We start from the raw sequence: 25,693 nt of genomic DNA, 5'->3' as shown, positions 1-25,693 counted from the left end.
AAAGATCCTAAAGAATAATTATGTATTTCTTATAAAATACTTTATAAGAGATTGACTGCCGGGCGTGGTGGAGACAGGAGGATCGCCCTGGTTGGAAGCCAGCCTTGCTGGCTTAAGAGACCCTCTTTCAAAATAAAAATATAAAATAGGTCTTCGAGTGTAACCTGGAGGTAGAAGGGTTTCCAGGAACCCCAGTACCACCACCACCACCAAAAAAAAAAAAAAATGTCTCATAAGAGATTGACTAGAAAAACTGTATGATCTTTTATAGTTGGCTCTGTTCCCAAGTTAAGATTGAAAAATTTTTTTTCAGTCTGTTACCTCCTGTGTACTACATAATTTATTTCCTAACGTTATCTTTAAAAGAGGACTCTCTCACACCATGTGTAGTGGTACACACTTGTAATCCCAGTACTTGTGAGGTTGAAACAGTAGGATCACAGGTTTGAAGCCATCCTCTGCAACTTAGGCTCTCAGCAACAGGATCTAGTGAGATCTTGTTTTCAAATAAATAAAATTGGGCTAGGAGTTTAGCTTGGAGGTAGAGGACCTCTGGTTTCAATCCCTAGTAACCCCCCCACAAGGGACTTCCTTTTATAATTTGTGACTAGCTATTAGAGACCAAATTCTTTGCTTTTGTTCATTTTGTTACTTTGATAGATGTTTATTTTAGTCTATGAGAATTATTTTAATAGTGTATACAGCATTCTGCCAAATATAAATACATCAGAAAATAATTGAAGTATGTGAAATATTCACTTGAGCCAATATATTTTTTTCTGTTATTTTACCAGATGCTAGAGGTTGTGGTGAGCCGGGCATGGTGGTACACGTTTATAATCCCATTACTTGAGGGGCTGAGACAGGAGGATTGGAGGTTCGCAGCTAGCCTCAGCAATTTAGTGAGGCCATCTGCAACTTAGTGAGACCCTGTCTCCAAATAAAAGAATAAAATAGGTCTAAGGGTATAACGTGAAGGTTAGAATATCCCTTGGTTCTATTTTTTGGTACCACCAAAAAATAAATAAATAAATAAGATTGAAATGTAGGCCTACTAAGACTAATATGAAATGTACTTCCCTTTTTACAGGCATATTAAAACAGCTTCCAGACTTAATTCTCAGTGTGAACAAAACTTTCTTATTTGGGAAAAAGATCCAGGCTCTAGATAGAATTAGAAGTTACACCGTGACATTTCAATTTTAGTAGAAACTTTTGGACATTTTTTCATCCCCTCCCCCTACAGTTAATGATTCTTATCAGCATGGTTCTATTTGTTGTATCAGTTGATGGCTCTCATGTCTTCGTAGGAGGAGTTAGAAACTTAGGCAATACTTTTGTTGAATAGGGCCTACAACAGTTTTGAAATATTGGCTCATTTTCACGGTACCTTACTATATCAGATTTTTCTTTTGTCATACTTTGTCTAAATATGTGGTGAGGTTGTACAGCATTGGAATTATTTAGAAAAGTAGCTTTCTTTAAGACACTCTCTGATTCACTTCCAGGTCCATGCATGGGAGATTTCTGACCAGTTGTTACAGATCCGACAGGATGTAGAATCATGCTATTTTGCTGCACAGACCATGAAGATGAAGATTCAGACCTCATTTTATGAGCTCCCCACAGACTCTCATGCCTCTCTAAGGGACTCATTGCTAACCCATATCCAGAATTTGAAAGACTTGTCACCTGTCATTGTAACTCAGGTAAATCCTGTGCTCATTAGGGAATTTTGTAAGGCCATTTAGATTTATCAGGTTTATTTTGATTATCATTGCTAGGCTCAGTCAGGTAGTGCTAACTTTATTGTAGAGGCATTGGTATATTTTTGTAAATGGATAGAAAGTGACAATTTTAATCTTTTGCTTTAATCTTTGGATTCATTAGGTTTCAAACCATCTAAAATGCTAAAGGGTGGGGGGAAGAAAAGTGTATTGTCACAGACACGCATGTGTCTTCTGCTGTTAAAATTGCAGGTGATTAAAAAGAAGAAGAAGAAGAAGAAAAAGAATCTAAGACAGGCATGGTGGCACACATCTGTAATCCCAGTATTTGGGAGGCTGAGACCAGAGGATTGTAGGTTCAAAGTCAGCCTTGGCAACTTAGGCTCTCATTAATTAAGAGAGACCTTGTGCCGGGCGTGGTGGCGTGTGCTTGTAATCCCCGGGCTTGGGAGGCGGAGACAGGAGGATCGTGAAGCCATGGCTTAAAAGACCCTGTTTCCAAATAAAAAATATAAAAATAGGTCTGGGAGTGTATCCTGGAGGTAGAAGGGTTTCCAGGAACCCCAGTACCACCAAAAAAAAAAAAAGAGAGAAAGAGAGAGACAGACAGACCTTGCTTCCAAATAAATAATGAAAAGGGCTGGGAATGTAGCTTAGAGGTAGAATGGGTTTAATCCCCACTACCACCACCACACACACACAAAATCTATACTATGCTGAGTCAGAAGTCTATAGAATTACCTCTTTATTTACTTTATTTATTTATTTGTGTGTATGTCGTACTGGCGCTTGAACCCAAGGCCATTCCACCTCTGAGCTACACCTCCAGCCCCATTTTATTCTTTATTTTGAAACAGGGTCTCACTAAGTTGAGAATGGCCTCACTCAGTAGCTGAGACTGGCCATGAACCTGCGGGTTCTCTGGTCTCGTTTTCCAAGTACTGGGATTACAAGCCTGCACCACTGCTCCTGGTTGACCTTTTTATTTTCAGAGGCTTCTTAGGTTGCTGAAGGTCTTGCAATATTGCTGAGACTGGCCTCAAAGTTACAGTCTTTCTATCATCTGGCCACCACATTATACTTTGTTTCATACACACACACACACACACACACACACACACGTTTTAAAAAAGCTCCTATGAGGCCGGGTGTGGTGGCGCATACTTGTAATTTCAGCATTTGTGAAATTACAAATGTTGAGACCGGGATCGCGGTTTGTGGACAGCCTCAGCTGTTTAGTGAGGGCTTCTGCAACTTAGTGAGACCCTGTTTCAATAAATAAAAATACTTAAAAAATAGGACTGGGGTTGTAGCCCAGAGGCTACGATGCCCCTGGGTTCCATCCCCGATACCGAAAAATAAATAAATAAAAATTAAATAAAAAAAACCATAAAAATAAAAAGCTTCTGTGAGCCAGGAGTGCTGGCTAATGCTTGTAATCCCAGTACTTGGGAGGCTGAAGCAGGAGGATCTCAGGTTCCAGGATAACCTGAGCAAGTAGTGAGACTCCAATTATGAGCGCTCGCGCGCGCTTGCGCACACACGCTCGCTCGCTCGCTCTCGCTCGCTCGCTCTCTCTCTCTCTCTCTCTCTCTCTCACACACACACACACACACACACACACACACACACACACACACACACACACACACACGCTCCTTCTGGGCTGATTGGCTAGTAAAAGTCTCTTGAATAAAATGGTGAACAAGAGCATTTGGCCTTTTCCCTTTACACAGGGAAATATATTAGAAAGGAAAATTGGAAGCTCCTGTGAATACATGCTCCCATGTTTTCTCTGCATGGCATTAAAGTGTCCTTGAAGAGGAGGCTTTTACCTGTCTTCAAGAAATAGAAAGAGAAGGGAAATGGCAACCCATTAATTGAGAACCAAGTCAAAGGTCTTGACTTTTTTTTGCCATACTGGGGGTTAAACCCAGGGGCATTCTGCATCCAAGCTACATTCTCAGCCTTAGTTTTTATTCTTTATTTTGAAACAGGGTCTCACTGAGTTGCAGAGGGCCTAACTACCTGGAGGCTGGCTGAGAACCCAGATCCTCCTGTCTCAGCCTCCCAAGTATGGAGATTACAGGTGTAACCTGGCTTTTGTCAGTAGCTTCAGCCATTTGACAAAGTATAATTTATCTCTTCATGGAGTTCTACAGTATTACCAAATAAAAATAAGTATTAAGTATTAAGATATTCTAAGAAAAAAATTTTTTTTTTTTTTGTGGTACTGGCGTTCCTGGAACCCCTCCTACCTCTGGGCTACACTCTCAGACCTGTTTTATGTATTTTTTATTTGGAAACAGGGTCTCTTAAGCCAGAGAGGCTGGCTTTGAACCTGCGCGATCCTCCTGTCTCTACCTCCCAAGCACGGGGATTACAAGCGTGCGCCACCACGCCCGGCATAAGAAAAAATCTTTAGTCTACTTTTTTCTGACTTCTTTTGTAAGTTTTTTGGTTATTTATTTATCGGTACTAGGAATTGAATGCAGGGACATTCTGTCTTTAAGCTAACACTCCCAGTCCTTTTTATTTTGAACAGAGCCTTACTAAGTTGCCTTGGCTGGCCTCAATCCTGCAATCCTTTTGTCTTAACCTTCCAAGTACTGGGATTACAAGTATGGGCCACCACACTTGGGTGGTTTTACTTTTTGTGTGTATGTGGTACTGAGGTTTGAACCCAGGGTGTTCTACCTCTGAGCTACATCTCCAGCCCTATTTTTTTTATTTATTTTATTTTATTTTATTTTATTTTTAATATTTTGAAACAGGGTCTCACTAGGTTGCAGAGGCTGGCTGCTTTACTTTGTTTTTAATTTTTACCTTTTTTTTTTTTTTTTTTCAGTGCTCAGGATTGAACCCAGGGCTTCATGTGTGCTAGGCAAGCATTCTACCACTTAGCTTTTCTTTGAAGGTTTATGTTTACTTCTAGGAATTTGTTGCTAGCTTGAAGAGTATACATACAAATTATATATATATATGAAGAAAGAATTGTTGGGGATAGGGCAAAAGGGAGAGGCCAATCTTAATTATGATATTCTTTGGAATAAATTTAGTATAAATTGTTTGGAAGAAATTTAGAAAAAAAATTTAGTGTTTTTTTTTTTTCCTTTCTGTTAACATTAATGGTAACCTTGTTTCTGTTCATCTAGTTTATTTATTTGTTTAATCTCTTTTCCTATTCAGCTGGCTTTAGCAATAGCAGACCTTGCCCTACAAATGCCTTCCTGGAAGGGATGTGTACAAACATTGGTGGAAAAGTAAGTAATTTGCATTGATAGTATATTAACATTTGGAATTGACATTAAGCTACACAGAGAAATTTGTTAGTAGTAGCTAGATACTTTTTCTAAACTCTTGACATAGAAAAATACCTTTGATAAAGAGAATCATTTAGAATGTAAATACTATTGAAGTAGATTATATGGAATATTCTCCCTCTCAACCTCACTCCTTGAATTCACTGCAGCAAAGTCTTTCATTGCCTTGTGCATTACTCCCACTACCTGACATATTAGCAATTGTGATACAGGTATCCCAGTACTTAAGATTATATGAAGTTAAAGGTTTTTATAAGTATATGTTCTTACTAATTGGGGTTTATTTCATGTCTACCAGGGGAAACATATTCTTTTTAGGTACATGAAGCCTACTACTTTGGGTAAAGCATTTCCTCATGGATCTTGACAAGATAGTCTTTTTTTTTTTTTTTTTGGTGGTACTGGGGTTCCTGGAAGCCCTTCTACCTCCGGGCTACACTCCCAGACCTATTTTTTTATATTTTGAAACAGGGTCTCATAAGCCAGTGCAGCTGGCTTCGAACCTGTGTGATCCTCCTGTCTCCGCCTCCCAAGTGCGGGGATTACAAGCGTGCGCCACCACGCCCGGCCCAAGATAGTCTTTTTGATGGGGGCGGGGGTGCTCTGTCCAAATAGCTAGGCAGGTGCTCTGTCCAACTCCAGATAATATTGTTATTTGCTTGCATTTGGTTGATAAAGAATATATCTTTTATATGGAGTGTGTGTGTGTGTGTGTGTGTGTGTGTGTGTGTGTGTGTCTGTCTGTCTGTCTGTCTGTCTGTCTGAGAATGGAACCCAGGGCCATTGACCTTGAGCTATACACCTGTCCTGTTTTTTATTCTTTATTTTGAAACAGGGTACCACTAAGTTGCGGAGGGCCTCACTAAGTAGCTGAGGTTGTCCACTAACTGCAGTCCTCTGAACTGCAATCCTCTGGTCTCAGCCTCCCAAATGCTGGGATTACAAGTGTGCGCCATCATGCCTGGCTTGTGTGTGTGTGTTTTAAAAATTTTTTTTGGCCAGGCATGATGGTGCATGCTTATAATCTCAGTACTCAAAAGGCTGAGACAGGAGGATTGCAGGTTCAGGGCCAACCTCAGCTATTTAACGAGGTCCTCTGCAACTTAGACCCCGTCTCAAAATAAAGAATAAAAAATTAGGCTGAGGGTGTAGCTCAGAGGTAAAGAATACCCCTGGGTTTAATCCCTAGTTCAAAAAAAAAAGTTTTTTTTTTTTTTTGTGGTACTGGGGTTCCTGAAAGCCCTTCTACCTCTGGGCTACACTCCCAGACCTATTTTTACATTTTTATTTGGAAACAGGGTCTCCTAAGCCAGTGCGCAGCTGGCTTCGAACCTGCGCGATCCTCCTGTCTCTGTCTCCCAAGCGCGGGGATTACAAGCGTGCGCCACCAGGCCCAGCCTAAAATTTTTTTTTTAAAAGAAGCGTGGCATGGTGGTGTATGGCTGTAATTTTAGTACTTAGGAAGCTAAGGCAGGAGGATTGAAGGTTTGAATGCTGTATGTGGTAATTTAGCAAGTAACATTTATTTATTTGTTCGTTTGTTTATTCATTCATTTATTCATTTGTGGTGCTGGGGATTGAATCCAGGGGCATTCTATCTCCGAGTTACACCTCTAATCCTATTTTTTATTCTTAGTTTTTGAAACAGGGTCTGTGGAGGGCCTCACTAAGTAGATGAGGTTGGCCATGAACCTGGATCCTCCTGTCTCAGCCTCCCAAGTACGGGGGTTACAAGTGTGCGCCACCATGCCCAAAACTTTTATTTTTATTAAAAAAATAAAAAGAGTTAAGGTGTAGATCAGAGATAGAACAGCTTCATGTTCAATCCCAGTACCACACATACACCAAAAGGAAAAGAGGAAGGAAGGAAAGGAAGGAAATTTTTATAAAGAAAATTAATATGTGCTCTTTGAAAAAATTCCAATAGCATAGAAACTTTCAAAGTACAGAATAAACACCATCTTCTCTCCCTACTTCTATATTTTATAAGTGGGCGGGAATGTAGCTCAGTGGCGGAACACTAGCTTAGGATAGGAAAGGTCTTGAATTCAATCCCTAGCACCAAAGGAGAAAAGTAAAAAAGAAGCTAATATTTTATAAGTAACCATGTTTTTGTTTTTGTTTGTTTGTTTGATTTTTTTTTTACGTATTGGTGATTGAACCTTCTAGTTATACCCCCAGTCCTTTTTATTTTTTATTTTGAAACAGGGTCTGGCTAGGTTGCTCAGTATTACAATATTGTTGTGGCTGGCCTTAAACCTGCAATTCTCCTGTCTCAGCCTCCCAAGTACTGGGATTACAGACATACGCCATCACTCTTGGCTAGTAACCACCATTACTGATTGGTAATATAGATCTCTAGGCATTCCTTTTAAGCATTATAAAATAAATAAGTACAAATATGTTTTAATATACATCTACATATGTATTTGCTCAGCCATATTTGATTTATTTTGTATGCTTTTTCACTTAATCCATGTGGTCATCTTTTTATGTTATAGCATGTAGCTATTACTTTCATTGTTAATGCTGTATATGTTCCATTGTATGATTGTCTATAACCCATAATTATTCTAATTATGGAGGACATTGCTTTTGCTATTATATACTGCAAAACACATCTTTTCATTCTTATCTTTGCCAGTATATGTGAATTTTTGTGAAAGATAAATTGCTAAAAGTAGAAATGTTCAGCTGACCATGGTGGCACATACCTGTAATCCCAGTACTTGGGAGGCTGAGGATTACAGGTTGGAGGCTAAAATGTGGTAACCTATCCAAACCTGATTCAAAATAAAATAAAGTAGGGCCAGGAGTATAGCTCTGAGGTAGAACACATCTGGGTTCAATTTCTAGTACCACACACACATACACACCCACAAAGTGGAAATACTGGATCAAAGATTATGCATTTTGAGGCCAGACGTGGCAGTACACACCTAGAATCCCAGCAGTTTGGGAGGCAGAGGCAGGAGGATGACAAGTTCAAGGCCAGCCTGGGAAATGTAGTGAGACCCTGTCTCAAAATAAAAAAATAAAAAATAAAAAGGGTTGAGGATGTAATTCAGCAGTAGAGTGCCCCTGGGTTCGGTCCCTAGTAACACACACACACACACACACACACACACGCAACAACAAAACTTGATGTTTTTATTTGATATTTCAGATACCTTTCCTGAAATATATCTTTTCTGTTCCCCTTAACAGTAGTGGGAGTGCTGCTTTTGTTGTGGGTATTCCGATGGCTGTTATTTTTTGTGATTATGTATTTTTTGCCTTTTAGTAAGTTATAATAGATCTTCTCCCCTCTTTTCCAGATATAGCAATGATGTAACTTCTCTGCCTTTTTTGCTGGAGATCCTTACAGTGTTACCTGAAGAAGTACATAGTCGTTCCTTACGAATTGGAGCTAACCGGCGCACAGAAATTATAGAAGATTTGGCCTTCTACTCCAGTACAGTAGTATCCCTATTGGTAAGTTAACTGGAAATACTCAGTTACTCTCTAGGGGCAGAAAGACATGGTGATTATTTTGTTAGCCAACTGCGTTATAGCAGAATAGCTTTCTTTGACAGTGATGTTACTTTGGCATTTATATAACACGTTATAATTACAAAGTACTTTCCGAAGCTATACTTATTAAAGCTGGGAATTAATCAACCATATTATCTAGCTATTATAACCCTCTTCCACAAGCATATATACTGCAACACACAAAACAAATGGAAGAGGATTGGAGATGTGGCTCAGTGGTAGAGTGTTTGCCAAGCATACAGAAGACTCTGAGTTTGATTTTCTGCGCCACAGAAGAACAAAAAAACAAATGTTGTGAGCAGAAATGAGTGCATTGCGCTTGTAACCCCAGCATCCAGGAGGCTGAGACTGAAGGATCATGGTTCACGGACAGCCTCAGCTACTTAGGCCCTCCACAACTTAGACCCTGTTTCAAAATAAAGAATAAAAAATAGGGGAAAGGATGTAGCTTGGAGGTAGAATGCCCCCCTCAGTTCTATCCCCAGGCCCCCCCACAAAAGTGCATTGCAAGGGGTGCTGGGCTTAGTAAGGCCTTATACATGTCATCACTACTAAGCTATCTTGTAGTCTTCAGCCTATGTTAATGTAATTTTTAAAAATAAGCAATCGGTTAGGAATCAATTAGGCTATTAGTTAGAAATGATAGTGTACCAAGGTTGTGCGTAGTGGAACATGCTTGTAATCCCAGTATTTGGGAAGCTGAGATAGTAGAATTGTATTTGAGGACAACCTCAGAACTTAGCAACACCCTGTTTCAAAATAAAGAAGGGCTGAAGGTATAGCTCAGAGGTAAAATGCCCCTGGGTTCAATCCTCAGTATCACACACACACAAAAGAAATTAGAGTACTTAAAACCAATGTGCTTTAAACTAGTTAAAAAATATATATATAGCCGGGCGTGGTGGCGCACGCTTGTAATCCCCGCGCTTGGGAGGCAGAGACAGGAGGATCGCGCAGGTTCAAAGCCAGCCGCGCGCGCTGGCTTAGGAGACCCTGTTTCCAAATATAAAATGTAAAAATAGGTCTGGGAGTGTAGCCCGGAGGTAGAAGGGCTTCCAGGAACCCCAGTACCACCAAAAAAAAAAAAAAAAAAGAAATATATATATATATATAAAATTTATATGTCCCCAGCCCTATTTTATTTATTTTGAAATAGGGTCTCCCTAGGTTGTTGAGGGTCTTACTAAGTTTCTGAGGCTGTCCTTGTACTTGCAATCCTTTTTTTTTTGGTGGTACTGGGGTTCCTGGAAACCCTTCTACCTCCGGGTTACTCTCCCAGACCTATTTTATATTTTTATTTGGAAACAGGGTCTCTTAAGCCAGCGAGGCTGGCTTTGAACCTACGTGATCCTCCTGTCTCCACCCCCTAAGCACGGGGATTACAAGCGTGCGCCACCTTATTCTCTCCCCCCCCCCCTGTGGTGCTGGGGATTGAATCTAGGGCCATTCTTCCTCTAAGCTACACCCCCAGCACAATTGTTTTATTCTTTAGGACAGAGTCTCACTAAGTTGCTGAGGGCCTCACTAAGTAGCTGAGGCTGCCTTGAACCCAGATCCTTCTGTCTCAGCTTCCCTAATACTGGAATTACAAACATATGCCACCACGCCCACTTGTGATCTTCTTGTCTCAGCCTCCTAAGTACTGGGTCCCCTGCCCTTTTATGGTGGTACTGAGGATTGAATCCATGGGCATTCTCTCTCCATGCTACACCCCCAGCCTACCTTTTATTAGATTTATTTTTTTGTTTTGAATCATGGTCTTGCTAAGTTGCTGGGAGTCTTGTTATATTGCTCAGGCTGGCCTCTAACCTTCTGTCATAGCCTTCCAAATACTGGAATTACAGGCATATGTCATTGTCTTTGGCTTGTAAAATAATATTTTAATGTATAATTATGTTTCCCTCTGCTCTTACTATTTTCTTGCAGTTTTTGGCAATATGCTAATTACTATTATTATATATTAGTGTATGATGTGCTAAGTAAGATCATTCCTACAATCTACCTACATTTAGTTTTTGAAATGTAGGAAGTCGTAAATTATTAGTAGAATATTTGTTGTGTATATACAAATAGAGAAATTCGAGAGGGTAGTTATAGTGTAGTTAAAATCATAGGTTTTAAAACCAGACTTCTTAACTTTGAGTCTTGACTTTGTAATTTACTAACTGTACCATAGTGAGCAAGTACTTGTTCCTTCTGCCAGACTTTTCTCATCTTTATAACGAAGGTAATAATATCTATTTCATTTTTGGGAGATTGAGTTAATACATGTGAAGCTATTAAAATAGCCCTGGCACAGCTGGGCTGTGGTGGCACATGCTTGTAATCCCTGTGCTTGGGAGGCTGAGACAGGAGGATCACACAGGTTCAAAGCCAGCCTCAGTTACTTAGTGAGGCTCTCAGCAACTAAGTGAGACCCTGTTTCCAAATAAAATATAAAATAAGTCTGGGAGTGTAGCCCAGAGGTATAAAGCCCCGGGTTTCCACCCTTAGTACCATAAAAAAAAAAAAAAAAAATAGTCCTGGGACATAGTGAAGGCTCAGTAAATATTAGTTACGGTGAATGGTCATCTTATTTTCTAGTTACATGTTTCTCTCTCTAAAATGTAATGGCCAGAGCCAGGTGTGGTTGTGCACGCTTGTAACCCTAGTACTTGGGAGCCTGAGACAGGAGGATCGCAGGTTCACAGCCAGCCTCAGCTACTTAGTGAGGCCTTCTGCAACTTAGTGAGAGAGACCCTGTTTCACAAATAAAGAATAAAAAATAGGGCTGGGGGTATAGTTTGGAGGTAAAGGGGGCCTGGGTTCCATTCCCAGTACTGCCAAAAGAAAAAAGTAATGGCTAGGAAGAAACAGAAAAATAGAAGGAAACAAGCATATTCACATAATTGTACTTCTTTCTCTAATCTTTTTTTACTGTTTTCATAGAAGAAGAAGTTGGTTTAAAAAGTATTTTGGTTTTGGTAGCTTTCCATACCTTGATGACTTCAATAGTGTTCTGTGGAAATGAAGATAGTTTGTAGTCACATGTTAACCCCTCTTTTTATCTTTGCAAATAACCTACCATTCCTTGGAGGGCCGTAATGAGAAGAGTCATCTTCATTATGATCTGTGATAGATGAAGCTTTGAATCTGGAGGATTTTCCCATACTTAAATCAGCAATGTAAACATAAATATTGGAATCTTAATCTTTTAGACTGTGGTTGCCATCAACATACTTGAATGATTTCTTCTTTCATTTCAGTTAATTGAAAATAAATAAATTAAGAAACATGCAGTCATTATAGCCTGATAATGCAAACATACCTGAAAGTACAAATGGCACCAGACCTTAGATTTGGTTTGATACTACGTTATGGGATTCCATACTCCCTGTCCCATGCCTTAGGAACCCCACTGCATTTATGATGTTTTTAACCCATTGCCTACAAAAGTTATTTTGAAACATTCTTTATCTAGAAAAAGTTGGTAAAACTTTAGTAAAAAATACACCAATGGTGGTGAGTTTTAGTTGACTTCTGATTTATCTTTTTCTTTTCTGAGTACTGGAAATTGAACCCTGGGGCATTCTACCTCTGAGCTACACACTCAGACTTTTTTTTGTGTGTGTGGTATTGGAGGTCAAACCTAATGGTCTACCTCTGAGCCATATCCCCAACCCTATTTTGCTTATTTTGAAATGGTCTCACTAAGTTGTAGAAGAACTCACTAAGTTCCTGAGGCTGTCCTTGAACCTGCTGCGATATTCCTGTTTAAGTCTCTCAAGTATTAGGATTGCAGGTGTGTGCCACCATACCTGGAAGTTTATACCTTTTATAATATTTATAGTGCTATAACTTTCTATGGAGCGACATATTTGTTAAGAGAATTCAGGTGCCAACGCTGAAACAAGAAACTTTTTATATGGAATATATAGTGGTATACCTAGTTTATTCTCATTCTATGAAAACCAGGCTTGTAGATGAATAAATATTAGTTTACACATAATTATATTGATAAGACTGTATGATTGGAGAAGTGAAAAACCAAGAATCCCAATAAATTATTTCTTTAACAGATCTATTTCTGACACACGTCTGTAACCACTCTGTATCTTGGTTTCCCATTGTTGAGGAAAAGGAGATAATAATACCTACATACAGAGCTTTTGGGGCGTTAGGTGTAATTGATGGTGTTTAAAACAGTGGTACATACAAAGAACTTTCACCTGTTAGCTTTTATTGTCCTTCTCATTGTTATAAGGCGATTAACATTTTTTTTCTTTGTATTCAGATGACCTGTGTAGAAAAAGCAGGAACAGATGAGAAAATGCTTATGAAGGTCTTCCGCTGTTTGGGAAGTTGGTTTAACTTGGGAGTTTTGGACAGTAATTTCATGGCTAACAATAAGTTACTAGCACTCCTTTTTGAGGTTTTGGTAAGTAGTTGCTTTGTTTATCATAGTATTTCTGTCACATTCACTTTTTTTTTCTTTTTTGGGTCTGGGGATGGAACCCAGGGCATTCTACCTCTGAGCTATACCCCCTGCCCTATTTTTTATTCTTTATTTTGAAACAGGGTCTCACTGAGTTGCAGAGAGCCTCATTAAGTAGCTGAGGCTGTCTGGGAACCGCGACCCTCCGGTCTCAGCCTCCCGAATGCTGGGATTACAAACGTGTGCCACCACACCTGGCTCACATTCACTTTTAATAACTAACCTTCTAAAAGCCGATGTGGTGGTGCATGCCTATAATCCCAGTACTTGGGAGGCTGAGATAGGAGGAACACAGGTTCGAGGCCAGCTTCAGCAGGTAGTGAGCCTCTTATCAACCTAGTAAGATCCTGTTTCAGAATAAAAATAGGACTGGGGATATAACTCAGAATGCCCCTGAATCCAATCCCTAGTACCAACAAAAACCCCAAAACAAAACAAAACTAACCTTCTGGGATATAATGATGTTTTCAGATTTGTGCTTAGTGACTAGAAGGTGTGTTTTAAGAAAGCAGCAGTGTCCCTTCCTTGCTATCAAATCACAGATGATCAGTTTGGAGAGTTCCCTTTTTAGGCTGTCCAGTGTGCCGCCAGCCATGCTGCATTTTCTTCTCTTCTCTTTCTGTTTCCTACTGATTTTGTAATAAAAAATCATTAAGGCTGCAAAGAGAAGATAAGTTTTAATATTCAGATTGTAAAGCAAAACAGAACAAGAGTTGTCTTATAGGCAGATGATTTATTTATGTTAAAATTTAAGTAACAAAAACCCTGATATCTTTTTCCTTGTTATAAAATAGTGCATTGTTAATAATGGTTTTATCTTGATATTACCTGTGAATGTACCTCTGAGCTCTTGTAATTTCAAACTATAAAGATTATATATAGCCGGGCGTGGTGGCGCACGCTTGTAATCCCCGCGCTTGGGAGGCAGAGACAGGAGGATCGCGCAGGTTCGAAGCCAGCCGCAGGCGCTGGCTTAGGAGACCCTGTTTCCAAATAAAAATGTAAAAATAGGTCTGGGAGTGTAGCCCGGAGGTAGAAGGGCTTCCAGGAACCCCAGTACCACCAAAAAAAAAAAAAAAGATTATATATATATATTTGTTGGTACTGGGGTTCCTGGAAACCCTTCTACCTCCGGGCTACACTTTCAGACCTATTTTTATATTTTTATTTGGAAACAGGGTCTCTTAAATCAGCAAGGCTGGCTTTGAACCTGCACGATCCTCCAGTCTCTGCCTCTCAAGCGCGGGGATTACAAGCTTGCGCCACCACGCCCGGCTAAAGATCTCTGGATGCACTAAGGATTTTTTTTTTTTTTTTTTTTTTTGGTGGTACTCTAAGCAACATCCTCAAACCTAATTTTATACTTTATTTTTTTTATTTTTTTGGTGGTACTGGTGTTCCTAGAAACTCTTCTACCTCCAGGTTACACTCCTAGACCTATTTTATACTTTTTATTTGGAAACAAGATCTCTTAAGCCAGTGAGGCTGGCTTCGAATCTGGGCGATCCTCCTCCTCTTGTCTCCGCCTCCCAAGCGCAGAGATTACAAGCCTGCGCCACCACGCCCGGCTTATACTTTATTTTGAAACAGGTTCTCACTAAGTTACAGAGGGCCTCACTGAGTAGCTGAGGCTGGCTGTGAACCTTTGATCCAGTCTCAGCCTCCCAAGTACTAGGATCATAAGCATGCACCACCACACCCAGCTAAGGATAATTTTTTAAGTCCTACCATTCAGTTTTTTTTTTGTTTTTTTTTTTGTTTTTTTTTTGCGATACTGGGGATGGAACCCAGGGGCATTCTACCTCTGAGTTACACCCACAACCCTATTTTTTTAGTCTTATTTATTTTTTGAAACAGGGTCTCACTGAGCTGCGAAGGGCCTCACAAAGTAGCTGAGGCTGTTCACGAACCTTGATCTTGGCCTCCTATGTTGGCCTCTCGAATTTTGGGATTACAGGCGTGTGCCACCACACCTGTCCTGTTTTCATTCTTGATTGACAGTTTGGCGAGGTATAGGATTCTGGGTTCAGTATTATTTTGCTTCCTAATTGCTTTTGTTTATTTGCATTCATCATTATTAATGAGAAATTGGAGAACTGTTTGATTTTTATTTACTCCTAAAGTACCTCCTCACCTCCCCAGAAGTTTTGAGAACCTCTTTAACTTTAGTATTCTTATTCTTATTTATTTATTTATTTATTTTTGGTGGTATGGTGGTACTGGGGATGGAATCCAGAGGCTTTCTACCTCCGGGCTATAATCCCAGACCTATTTTTTATATTTTGTTTGGAAACAGGGTCTCACTAAGTTGCTGAGAACCTCACTAAGTAGCTGAGGCTGGCTTTGAACCTGTGCAATCCTCCTGTCTCAGCCTCCCAAGTGCGGGGATTACAAGCGTGCGCCACCATGCCCGGCTTCTTTAGTATTCTTAGATATTAGTGATATGTATTGTTCTTTGGAAGCTATTGAGCCCTTTGATTTTAGGTACTTCTTGACTATCAAGAATATGGAAAGGATTTCTACATACAAAAATAGGGCAGAGAGCACATGACATTGTATTTAGAACTAATATGAACAAAAACTTGGAGATAAGACACCATTTGACTGTGGTTGAGGTACAGGAGGCCTGATATGCCTGGTATAATGGGAAATGATCAGAAGTAGGATAGGGAAGATTGATAATGGGTATTTGATAATGGGCCATGACTACGAGGCTGTTAGACATCTAGAAGGAAACCATAATTGTTCTTATTACTTATATTACAATGATCATCCTTTTCCCTTCTCTGTTCTCCTACTTTCCAGCAACAGGATAAGACTTCATCAAACTTACATGAAGCTGCTTCAGATTGTGTGTGTTCAGCTCTTTACGCCATTGAGAATGTGGAGACTAACTTGCCATTGGCCATGCAGCTTTTTCAGGGAGTTCTAACATTGGAGACTGCCTACCATATGGCCGTGGCACGTGAAGATTTGGATAAGTGAGTAATTATTTAAGGCTTCAGCCCTCAGCCCTGGGCTTACTTACATTCTGGTGGTGGTATGCTTTTTTATTTTTATCACACTGGATTAAACCCAGAGCCTCATGCATGCTAGGCAAGCAAACACTACTGCCGAGCTACACCTCCTAGCCTGTTATGTCATTTTTTACTATTCATCCATCACTTAGGATTTTTAGTGGCTCTGTGTAAATATGAAAACAGTGCATCCTAAAGATGTCTACTGCCAGGCACAGTGGTACATGCCTATAATCTCAGTATTTAAAGGCTGAGGCAGGAGGATCGCAGGATCAAGGACAGCTCCAGCAATGTAGTGAGATTCTTAGCAACCTAGTGAGACCGTTTCAAAAAAACAAAAACAAACAAAAAAGGAGTGGGGGTGTACCTCAGAAATAGAAGCCCTTGTTCAATCCACAGTACCATCACCACCAAAAATAAAAAACTACTGTTCTTACCGAAATCAAGAGTGACAAGTTGGATGCAGGAGATGTTGTAGTTTAATTTTTTTCACCTGCAAAGGAAAGGCTGTAAGAATTAACATTAAACTTTAAAATATTATCAAATGTATTTAATGAGAATTATCTAGTATGTTTTAATAATTGTGAGTTTGAAATGGCTTGAGTCATTTTCTTTGCCTAGAAGTAGATGATCTAAGTAAAGGTGTCTGCTGTAGAAATTGTGATCTAGCAAATAATCCACTAGATGTCTTAGGTTGAGGAGCCTTTTATTTATTTTACTCGTGATTTTGGTAGGTGTGTACATATATAACCATATTTCTAATTTGCTGCTTTCATTCCTTTCTTTTATAGAGTTCTGAATTACTGCCGTATTTTCACTGAACTATGTGAAACTTTTCTTGAAAAAATTGTTTGTACTCCAGGCCAAGGCCTTGGAGATCTACGAACTCTGGAACTGCTTCTTATCTGTGCAGGGCATCCTCAATATGAGGTAATGGCTATACATTCCTAAGGCTGTCATTCAAGTTGTTTTGCGTATTGTTTATATTCCATTGCTTCTTGCCTCACTCTATATTTTTGAGAAATTAGTAAATCTTGTTTTCAGTTGGGCATGGTGCATGCTTGTAATCCCGGTGCATGGGAGGCTGAGATAGGATTGCAGGTTGGGGGCCAGCCTCAGCTAGTTAGTGAGGCCCTCTGCAACTTAGTGAGACCCTATTTCAAAATAAAGACTAAAAAATAGGGCTGAGGCTGGGTGTGGTGGTGCATGCTTGTTATCCCAGTATTTGTGAGTCTGAGACAGGAGGATCACGGTTCTCAGACAACCTCAGCTACTACTTAATGAGGCCCTTGGCAACTCAGAATCTGTTTTTAAAAAAAAAGAATAAAAAACAGGGCTGGGTGTAGCTCAGAGGTAGAATGCCCCAGGGTTCCATCCCCAGTACCGCGCAAAAAAAAAAAAAAAAAAAAAATAGGGTAGAATGCCCCTAGGTTTAATCCCCAGTTCTGGGGGGGGAGGGGTTGTTTTCACTTAATATGGTGTGGGAATTTTCTTTGTATTGGGGTTGTTTGTATGCCCATGTGCAAATGCACGTGTTGCCCGGGACGTTCAACCTCTGAGCTACACTCCCAACCCTATTTATTTTTTTATTTATTTATTCTTTTGGTGGTACCGGGGTTCCTGGAAGCCTTTCTACCTCTGGGCTACACTCCCAGACCTATTTTTTATTTGGAAACGGGGTCTCTTAAGCCAGTGAGGCTGGCTCCGAACCAGCGCGATCCTCCTGTCTCCGTCTCCCAAGAGTGTGGATTACAAGCGTGCACCACCACGCCCGACTCCTATTTTATTTTATTTTTTTAATTTGAAACAGATGTCGCTGAGTTGCTGAGGGCCTTGTTAAGTTGCTGAGGATCTCAAACTTGTGATCCTCCTGTGTCGGCTTCCCAAGTACTAGGATTATAGATATTCACCACACCTGGCTTGTATTGGAAACTTTGTATTTCTTCTTTGCATCCTTTTCCTTTTTTTAAAAAAAAAAATCTGGTTAGCTGGGTCAACTTTTATAGGCACATTAAGGGATCTTTTAGAAAGAAAGACTATTTTTGGCCAGGTGTGGTAGTGTACACTTCAGTCCCAGTACTTGAGACAGAGACAGGAGGATTGTAGATCATGACTAGCCTTAGCAACTTGGGAAGACCCTGTTTCAAAATAAAAATCGGACTGGAGTGTATCTCAGGTAGGACACCCCTGTGTTCAATCCCCAGTATCTCCTCCTCAAAAAAAGAAAGCTTCTTTTGGGCCATTGTGGCACATGCCTATAATTCCAGTATTTGGGAGACTAAAACAGGAGAATTGTAGGTTCAAGGCCAACCTCAGCAACTTAGCATGCCCTGAGTAACTTAACAAGGCTCTGAATGAAAATAAAAATAAAAAGGGCTGGCTCTGAGGTAGAAAGCCCTTGGGTTCAATCCCAGTACCAACAAAAGAAAGAAAGCCTATTACCTTTCTATTGAGCCCTTTCTAGATTTGCTTATTCTCTAGAGCTTTATCATTAAAAACTATACTGTGTTTGTCAACTTTCTATTATTATAACAAAATACCTGAAACAATCAACTTTGAAAGAAGAAACTTAAACGGGTGTGATGGTGCATGCTTGTAATCCCAATTCTTGGCAGGCTGAGACAGGAGAGTCCAGGTTTGAGGCCAGCCTCAGCTACTTAGTGAGGCCTTCTGCAACTTAATGAGACGCTGTTTCAAAATAAAGAATAAAAAAATAGGTCTTGGGGTGTAGCTTGGTGGTAGAATGTCCCTGGAATCAATCCCCAGCACCTCAAAAAAAAGAAAAATAACATATTTTGGTTTACAGTTTTGGAGAGTCAGTTCATGTTCCAGTGGCCCTATTACTTTTGGGCTTGTGGCAAGGCAGTAAATCATGGCGAGAGAGTCGCAGAGGAAGCCCAGAAGTGTATGAAAGTGTAAGAGGGAAAGGAGGAGCTGACGTCCTGATAGCCCCTCCGAGGGCATGCCCCCAATGACCAAACTTCTTTCATTAGGCCCCACCTTCTAAAGTTTCCACCATCTTCCATTTGTGCCATGGGCCAGGGATCAAGCTTTTATCACATCAGTCTTTGGGAACATTCAAGAAAAAACCATAGGTAAACTTTTGGTGCTTACTCTTATTAGAGTAGCCTCGTTGCTCAACCCGTAGCTTTCAAGAATCACGAAACTCTAATGATCCTCAAGCCAGTTCTACTGATCACCTTTTTCTGTTCTCACCCAAAAGATAATGTTTATTTATTTGACATAACTCATGAGGATATCTAGTTTTGGGTGGAACTTAGAACACATCTGAGAAGATTATAGCACTATATATAATGATTGTTCCTTTATATAGTACCAAATGGAAGATTAGCTGTGAATAAAGTCCTATGCCTTTTCTTCCTTCTCTCTCACTCAAGAAAGCAGGCAAATGAAAATTTCATGAGGCTAGTTTACAGTCAGATTTAGGGAGTTACAAGGGGCTTGGCTAGTAAGAAGTGTTCTGATCTGAAATAAAAAGTGAAATACTCTCAGAATTTGGGAGAATACTTTTTAAAGGCCTTCTATTTCTTTGTCTGTCTAAATTCAGAGTCCAGTGTACAGTGGGTACAATTATCCTAGGAATAAGTAGGAGGTGTGGAGCCAGTCATCCTAAATGGGATTTTGGGCCGAACATGGGGGAGTATTTGGGAGGATAATGTCAGTTTACTAGAGAAAAGATGGTTTCTTAACTGGTTCTACTCATATTATATAAATCTTTTCCTCTATGGCTTTAATAATAATAAAGCTGTCCTAGTCCATCTGTTTCCCATTCAAATAAACCATCTTTCTCTCTTAATTCTGACAGGTAGTAGAAATTTCCTTTAACTTTTGGTACCGACTAGGGGAGCATTTGTACAAAACTAATGATGAAGTTATTCATGGCATCTTCAAAGCTTACATTCAGAGGCTGCTTCATGCCTTGGCTCGACACTGCCAGCTGGAACCAGACCATGTAAGTTCTCTACTTCTTGAAATCTTAATGTCTTCCTCTTTTCAGGGCTGATTTGAAAAGGAATTGAAAAGATAGAGAATAGAGCTAATGGAATTCAGATTTTGTCACTTTAGCTTACAGTGAAGAAGTTAATACCGATATGATAAAAGATTAGGTTGACATTAAAAAATTGATTTTGATGAGTAATTTTTTCTCTCAAAAATTTATTTTTAATTATTATGCAGAAGAAAAAATTGCTATTTTATATACAAAGCATTATCTACAAAAGTAAAAAATGGTAAACCATGTCCAGCAGCATAAGAAGAATGATATAAATTATTATTGTATGTGTGTGTGTGTGTGTGTGTGTGTGTGTGTGTGTGTGGTGATATTGGAGGTGGAACCCAGAGGCTTTCTACCTCCAGGCTATACTCCCAGACCTATTTTATATTTTATTTGGAAACAGGGTCTCACTATGTTGCTGAGAACCTTACTATAAGTAGCTGAAGCTGGCTTTGAACCTGTGTGATCCTCGTGTCTCCGCCTCCTAAGTGCTGGGATTACATGCGCCACCACGCCCAGCTATTAATTATGATATAGCAACTTGATGGACCATTATGTAGTAATTAAAAAGTCACTACTTAATACCAGTAGTCAATAGGCTAAGTAGAAAATATCAGGCCAGGCATGGTGGCACTTGCCTGTAACCCAAGTACATAGGAGACTGAGACAGAGGATCGCAGGTTTGGAGCCAATCTCAGAAACTTAGTGGGGCCTCAGCAACTTAGTGAAATCCTCTTTCCAAATAAAAAATAAAATAGTGCTGGGAGTGTGGCTCTGAGGTAGAATGTACTTGTATTCAATCCCTAGCACCACAAAAGAAAAAAAAAAGCTTTTTTTTTTTTTTTTTTTAAGGTATATGGTACTGGAGATTGAACTCTGGGGCATTCTACCTCTGAGCTACACTCTCAGCTATATTTAATTTTTTTTTTTTCCGGTATTAGGGATGGAACCCAGGGACTTTCTATCTCTAAGCTACACCCCTTATACCCCAACCCTATTTATTTTTTATTTTGAAACAGGGTCTCACTGAGACTGGCCTTGAACTGTGAGCCTCCTGTCTCAGCCTCCCAAATGCTGAGATTACAAGCATGTGCTACCACACCTGGCTAATTTTTTTTTTTAATTGGTGCACTGTATTCATACATCATAGTGGGATACAAACTTTTGTAGACATATATGCACACATCGCCCAGTCAGCCCCCACCCCATTCTCTCCCCCTCCCTCCCTCCCATGCTTGGCTTAGTGGTTGACATCTAGTATTATAGCAATTTATCCAAAATTAAAAATGATAATCTCACATAACAGTTTCATTTGTCTGGTACCAAGCTTTTGATGACTTAAAGATAACATTTCAATATTTCTTTTTACTTTCTTACCAGAGAATATTTTTTTTCTATTTTTTTTTAGGTGAAACTATCATATATTTATATATTTATTTTTCAGAAAAAAAATCTATCCTAATATGGAAAATGGACTCTAGATACCCAAAACGATCTTGAAAAAGAACAAAGCTAGAAAATATATATTTTCTGATTTCAAACCATATAAAGCTACAATAATTGAAACAGTGTAGTACTATTCTAAAGGCAGATATATAAACCATTGGAGTTAAATAAAAGCCTAGAGCTAAATTCTTCCCTATATTGTCAAGTTATTTTTGACAAGGTTTCCACGAACATTTGGTGGTGGAAATAATAATCTTTTAACTAAATATTGTTGAAACATAATAATTACATGGAAAAGAATAAAGTTGGACCCTTACCTAATCCCATATACAAATATTAACTCAAAATAGATAAAAGACCTAAATATAAATCTTAAGACTATAAACTTTTAGGAGAAAATCTGGGTCATAAAACCTCACAACACTGAAATTGGCAGTGATTTCTTGGATATGATTTCAATGGCACAGGCAACAGAAGAGTATACAAACTCCCTAAAAAATAAAAAAAAAAATTGTATATCCAAAGACAATGTAAACAGAGTTAATAGTTACTAATAGAATGGGATAAAATATTTCCAAATGCTATATCTGAAGGTATATTAATATTCCAACTAGAAATCCTAAAAATTAACAACAATAAAGGCAAACAATACCATTTAGAGATAGGTAAAAGACTAACAAATAATGAATCTCCACAGATAACCAGTCTTAGTTGTCTGTTGGATGGAAACTCTTGTTTCTCTGGTTCTGGTGAGTGTTACCTATTTCTTCTTTGTAGTTAATCTCTTTGAGTATTTTCTCTAGTGCTGGTTTTGAAGACATAAATTCCTTCAGTTTCTGTTTGTCATGGAAGCTTCTTATTTCTCCATCTAATTTGATATAAAGTTTTGCTGGGTAGGAAATTTTTGGCTGGAAGTTGTTTTCTTTCAGAGTTTGGAATATGTTACTCCAAGCCCTTCTGGCTCTCATGACTTGGTTTGGGAAGTCTGGAGTGATTCTAATTGGTTTGCCTCAGAATGTCACTTGGCCCTTTGTTTTTGTTGCCTTTAAGATTCTCTGCTTGGCTTCCACATTGGTCATTTTGACAATTATGTGGTGTGGGGATCCTCTTCTCCGATCCTGTCTAAAGGGAGTTCTATAAGTTTCCTGGATCTGTGTATCAACCTCTTGCTCTATGTTTGGAAAATTTTCTGCTATTACTTCCTTGAAGAGATTGTTGATCCCTTTGGTTTCACTTTCTTTTCCCTCCTCTATTCCAATTATTCTTAGGTTAGCTCTCTTAAAATGGGCCCATATTTCTTCAATATCAGATTCCTGCTGTCGGATATTTTTTCCTAGATTAGAAACTATGCGTTCATTTTTGGAATGATCATCTTCTAAGAGCGAGATTCTGTTCTCCATGTGGTCTAATCGGCTGTTTGTGCTTTGAATTGAGGCCTTTACTTCATTAATTGCATCCTTTATCTCTTTTTGGCTCTCTCTGAGTTCTTTTTGAAGCACCTCTATTATTTCTACAGTTTCTTCCTGATTTGATCTTCTAGAAATCTCTGATTTTCTCTTTTATTGGGTTCTGATGTTGTGGGGTTGTGGGCATTCATTGCTCCAGTATTATTCCTCTTTCCCATGATTTAGGAAGTTTGTGCCTTCTCTGGGTTCTTCCCTTGGGTCACTATGGCTTCACTTAAGGTGTTCTTGATCTCGAGTCTGTAGTATCTCAGACCCCACTACTCCTTTACTGGGTTGTATCACAGAGTCTCCGACCCAGAGAGTCGATAGAGGCTGCTTTAGACTGTGGGGGGTGCCAGGTTGCACGTTCTCCTATGGTGTGATATCTCTGCCACCGCCACTCCCCCACTGGGTCAAGTCCCAGGGAGTACAATACTGGGATTTCTCCTCTGTGGCCCACAATTTGACTCACTGTTCTTGAGTACACAGATGTAGCTGTACTGGATTCGGTGAATTCTCTGCTGCTGCCGCTGGTGGCAATATGGCGCCGCTGGTACGCCCTCGGCCGTGAGGCTGGCGTATTTCTTCTTGGTTTTGATTTCCACTCTGAATCCCTGCAGCGTGTGCTGAGCTCAGCCACTGGGAGCTTTAGATTTTACCTGCGGCGAGAAATCCCGCCTGGCTGTTGCGCAGCGGCTCACCTCGGCTTGCTGTAGCCGTCCGATGAAGTCGCCGCTGCCGCCGGCAGTATGGCGCTGCTGCCGCGGTCTCGGGCGTAAGGCCGGTGTATCTCCTCTGTGGCTCTGAGCTCTGTTCTCAGTTCGCTTTCTCTCTGGAGCCTGGTGATTTTTTTGTTTCTCTGGTGATGGTGTTTTCTGGCTATGAAAGGCGCTGATTTTGTGGTAATGGAGATTAGTTGTTAGCAGGGCTCTTAAGCCCCGCTTTTCTCGGTCGCCATCTTCCCGGAAGTCCCTAATTTTCTATTTTTAAGCAGGATCTCTTTAAATTGCTTAGGCAGGCCAGGCATGGTGGTGTATGCTTGGGAGGCTGAGACAGGAGGATTGCACAGATTCAAAGCCAGCCTCAGCTACTTAGTGAGGCTCTCAGCAACTTAGTGAGAACCTGTTTCCCATTAAAGTATAAAATAAGTCTGAGAATATATCGTGGAGGTAGAAAAGCCACTGGGTTCCATATCCAGTACCACCAAAAGAATAAAAAAAAAATAAATAAATCAATAAACAAATTGCTGAGTCTAGTGGTTAACCTGTGATCCTCCTTTCTTAGCCCCACAAGTATTAGGATTATAGGCATGTGCTGCTGTGCCTGGTTTCTACTCTTTTTAATGTTATGAAACATATGGTTAGATTAAAACTTAGACAAAAGTGAAATATTTGTAAGGTTATTAAAATTACATCTGATTTACTTCTATTTACATATTTTTTATATTATTTATTCTGATATAATTTAAAAGAAAATGTACGTTGAGTTTGTAGCTCCAGTACTTGGGAGACTGAGATAGGAGGATCACAATGCGCAGCCAGCCTCAGCTACTTAGTGAGGCCCTCTGTAACTCAGTGAAGCCCTGTTTCAAAGTAAGGAATAAAAAATAGGGCTGGGGGTGTTGCTCGGAGGTAGAATGCCTCTGGGTTCAAACCCCAGTACCACAAAAGAAAAGAAAATAGAGCTGAGTGTGGTGGTACGCACTTGTAATCCCATTACTTGGGAGGCTGAGACGGGATCTCATGTTCAAAGCCAGCCTTGGCAGCTTAGTGAGGCCCTGTTTCCAAATAAGAAATAAAATCAGGCTGTGTATGTGCTCTAAACTAAAATGCTTCTGAGTTCAATCTTCAGTATCCCCCCCTCCAAAAAAAATTAAACAAAATAAAAAATAAAACAGGACCAGAGGTATAGCTCAAAGGGAGAATGCTCCTCAGTTCAATTCCCAGTCCCCTCTTTGACACAAAACATACATATGTATGTATGTATGTATGTATGTATGTATATGTATATATATATATATATATAAAAATACTTGTTTAGAAGAAGACAGTACAGAAGAGTTGGGAAATGAAATTTTAAGTCTTCAAATTTTGCCTCATTCATTTAATTTGTTGGTTGGTTTGATTTAGGGTGTAGGGTAAATTTAATTAATTACACTGAATCTGACAGGCTGTTCTTTGTTTTTGTTTTTTTGGTACTGGGGATAAAACCCAGGGGCATTCTACCTCTGACCTACACTCCTGGCCCTATTATTTAGTCTTTTTTTATTTTTTGAAACAGGGTCTCCCTGAGTTGTGAAAGGCCTTGCTACTTAGCTGAGGCTGTCTGTGAAACACGATCCTCTAGTCTCCTCCTCCCGAATGTTGAGATTACAAGCGTGCACCACCATGTCCAACCATTTTTTGTTTTTTTGAGGTGCTAGGGAGTAAACCCAGAGCCTCAAACATGGAAGGCAAGCATTCTACCATTGAGCTACACCCCCAGTCTGAGTTGTGATATTTTGTATCTACACACAACCTTATTGTCTGGTGATTTTCAAACCTTTCTCCTTTTTTAGACTGAGGAATTTTATCTTTACCTAGACTTCTGTTTTACTTGGAAGGTTAACTTGTAAATAAGAAGGCAGGGCTGCTTTAGTTAAATGGTTCTTCCTACTTGATCTCCTTCTGTTGGCTCATTCAGTGACACCATTTGCCTTGCAGATCTTTTTTA

General features: G+C 39.7%; 1 protein-coding gene across 8 annotated transcripts in view; it reads left to right on the top strand.

The window, feature by feature from the left end:
• The window catches only part of TNPO3 (transportin 3), a gene marked incomplete at both ends in the record, with an annotated part of 92,693 nt that overhangs the window by 20,397 nt on the left and 46,603 nt on the right, over positions 1-25,693 (top strand). For 6 of the 8 annotated variants that reach the window (XM_080701793.1, XM_080701797.1, XM_080701794.1 and 3 more), the window contains 7 exons: positions 1,509-1,709; positions 4,917-4,990; positions 8,368-8,524; positions 12,858-13,001; positions 15,864-16,039; positions 16,867-17,005; positions 19,902-20,048. In XM_080701793.1, coding sequence (XP_080557919.1) covers positions 1,509-1,709; positions 4,917-4,990; positions 8,368-8,524; positions 12,858-13,001; positions 15,864-16,039; positions 16,867-17,005; positions 19,902-20,048 — 1,038 coding nt within the window. The remainder of the gene's footprint in view (positions 1-1,508; positions 1,710-4,916; positions 4,991-8,367; positions 8,525-12,857; positions 13,002-15,863; positions 16,040-16,866; positions 17,006-19,901; positions 20,049-25,693) is intronic. The other 2 variants (XM_080701795.1, XM_080701796.1) reach the window with 2 other exon arrangements.

Source organism: Muscardinus avellanarius, assembly GCF_963383645.1.
Source record: "Muscardinus avellanarius genome assembly, chromosome: 9".
NCBI classification, from domain to species: domain Eukaryota; kingdom Metazoa; phylum Chordata; class Mammalia; order Rodentia; family Gliridae; genus Muscardinus; species Muscardinus avellanarius.
This window is presented reverse-complemented; position numbering and strand designations above follow the sequence as displayed.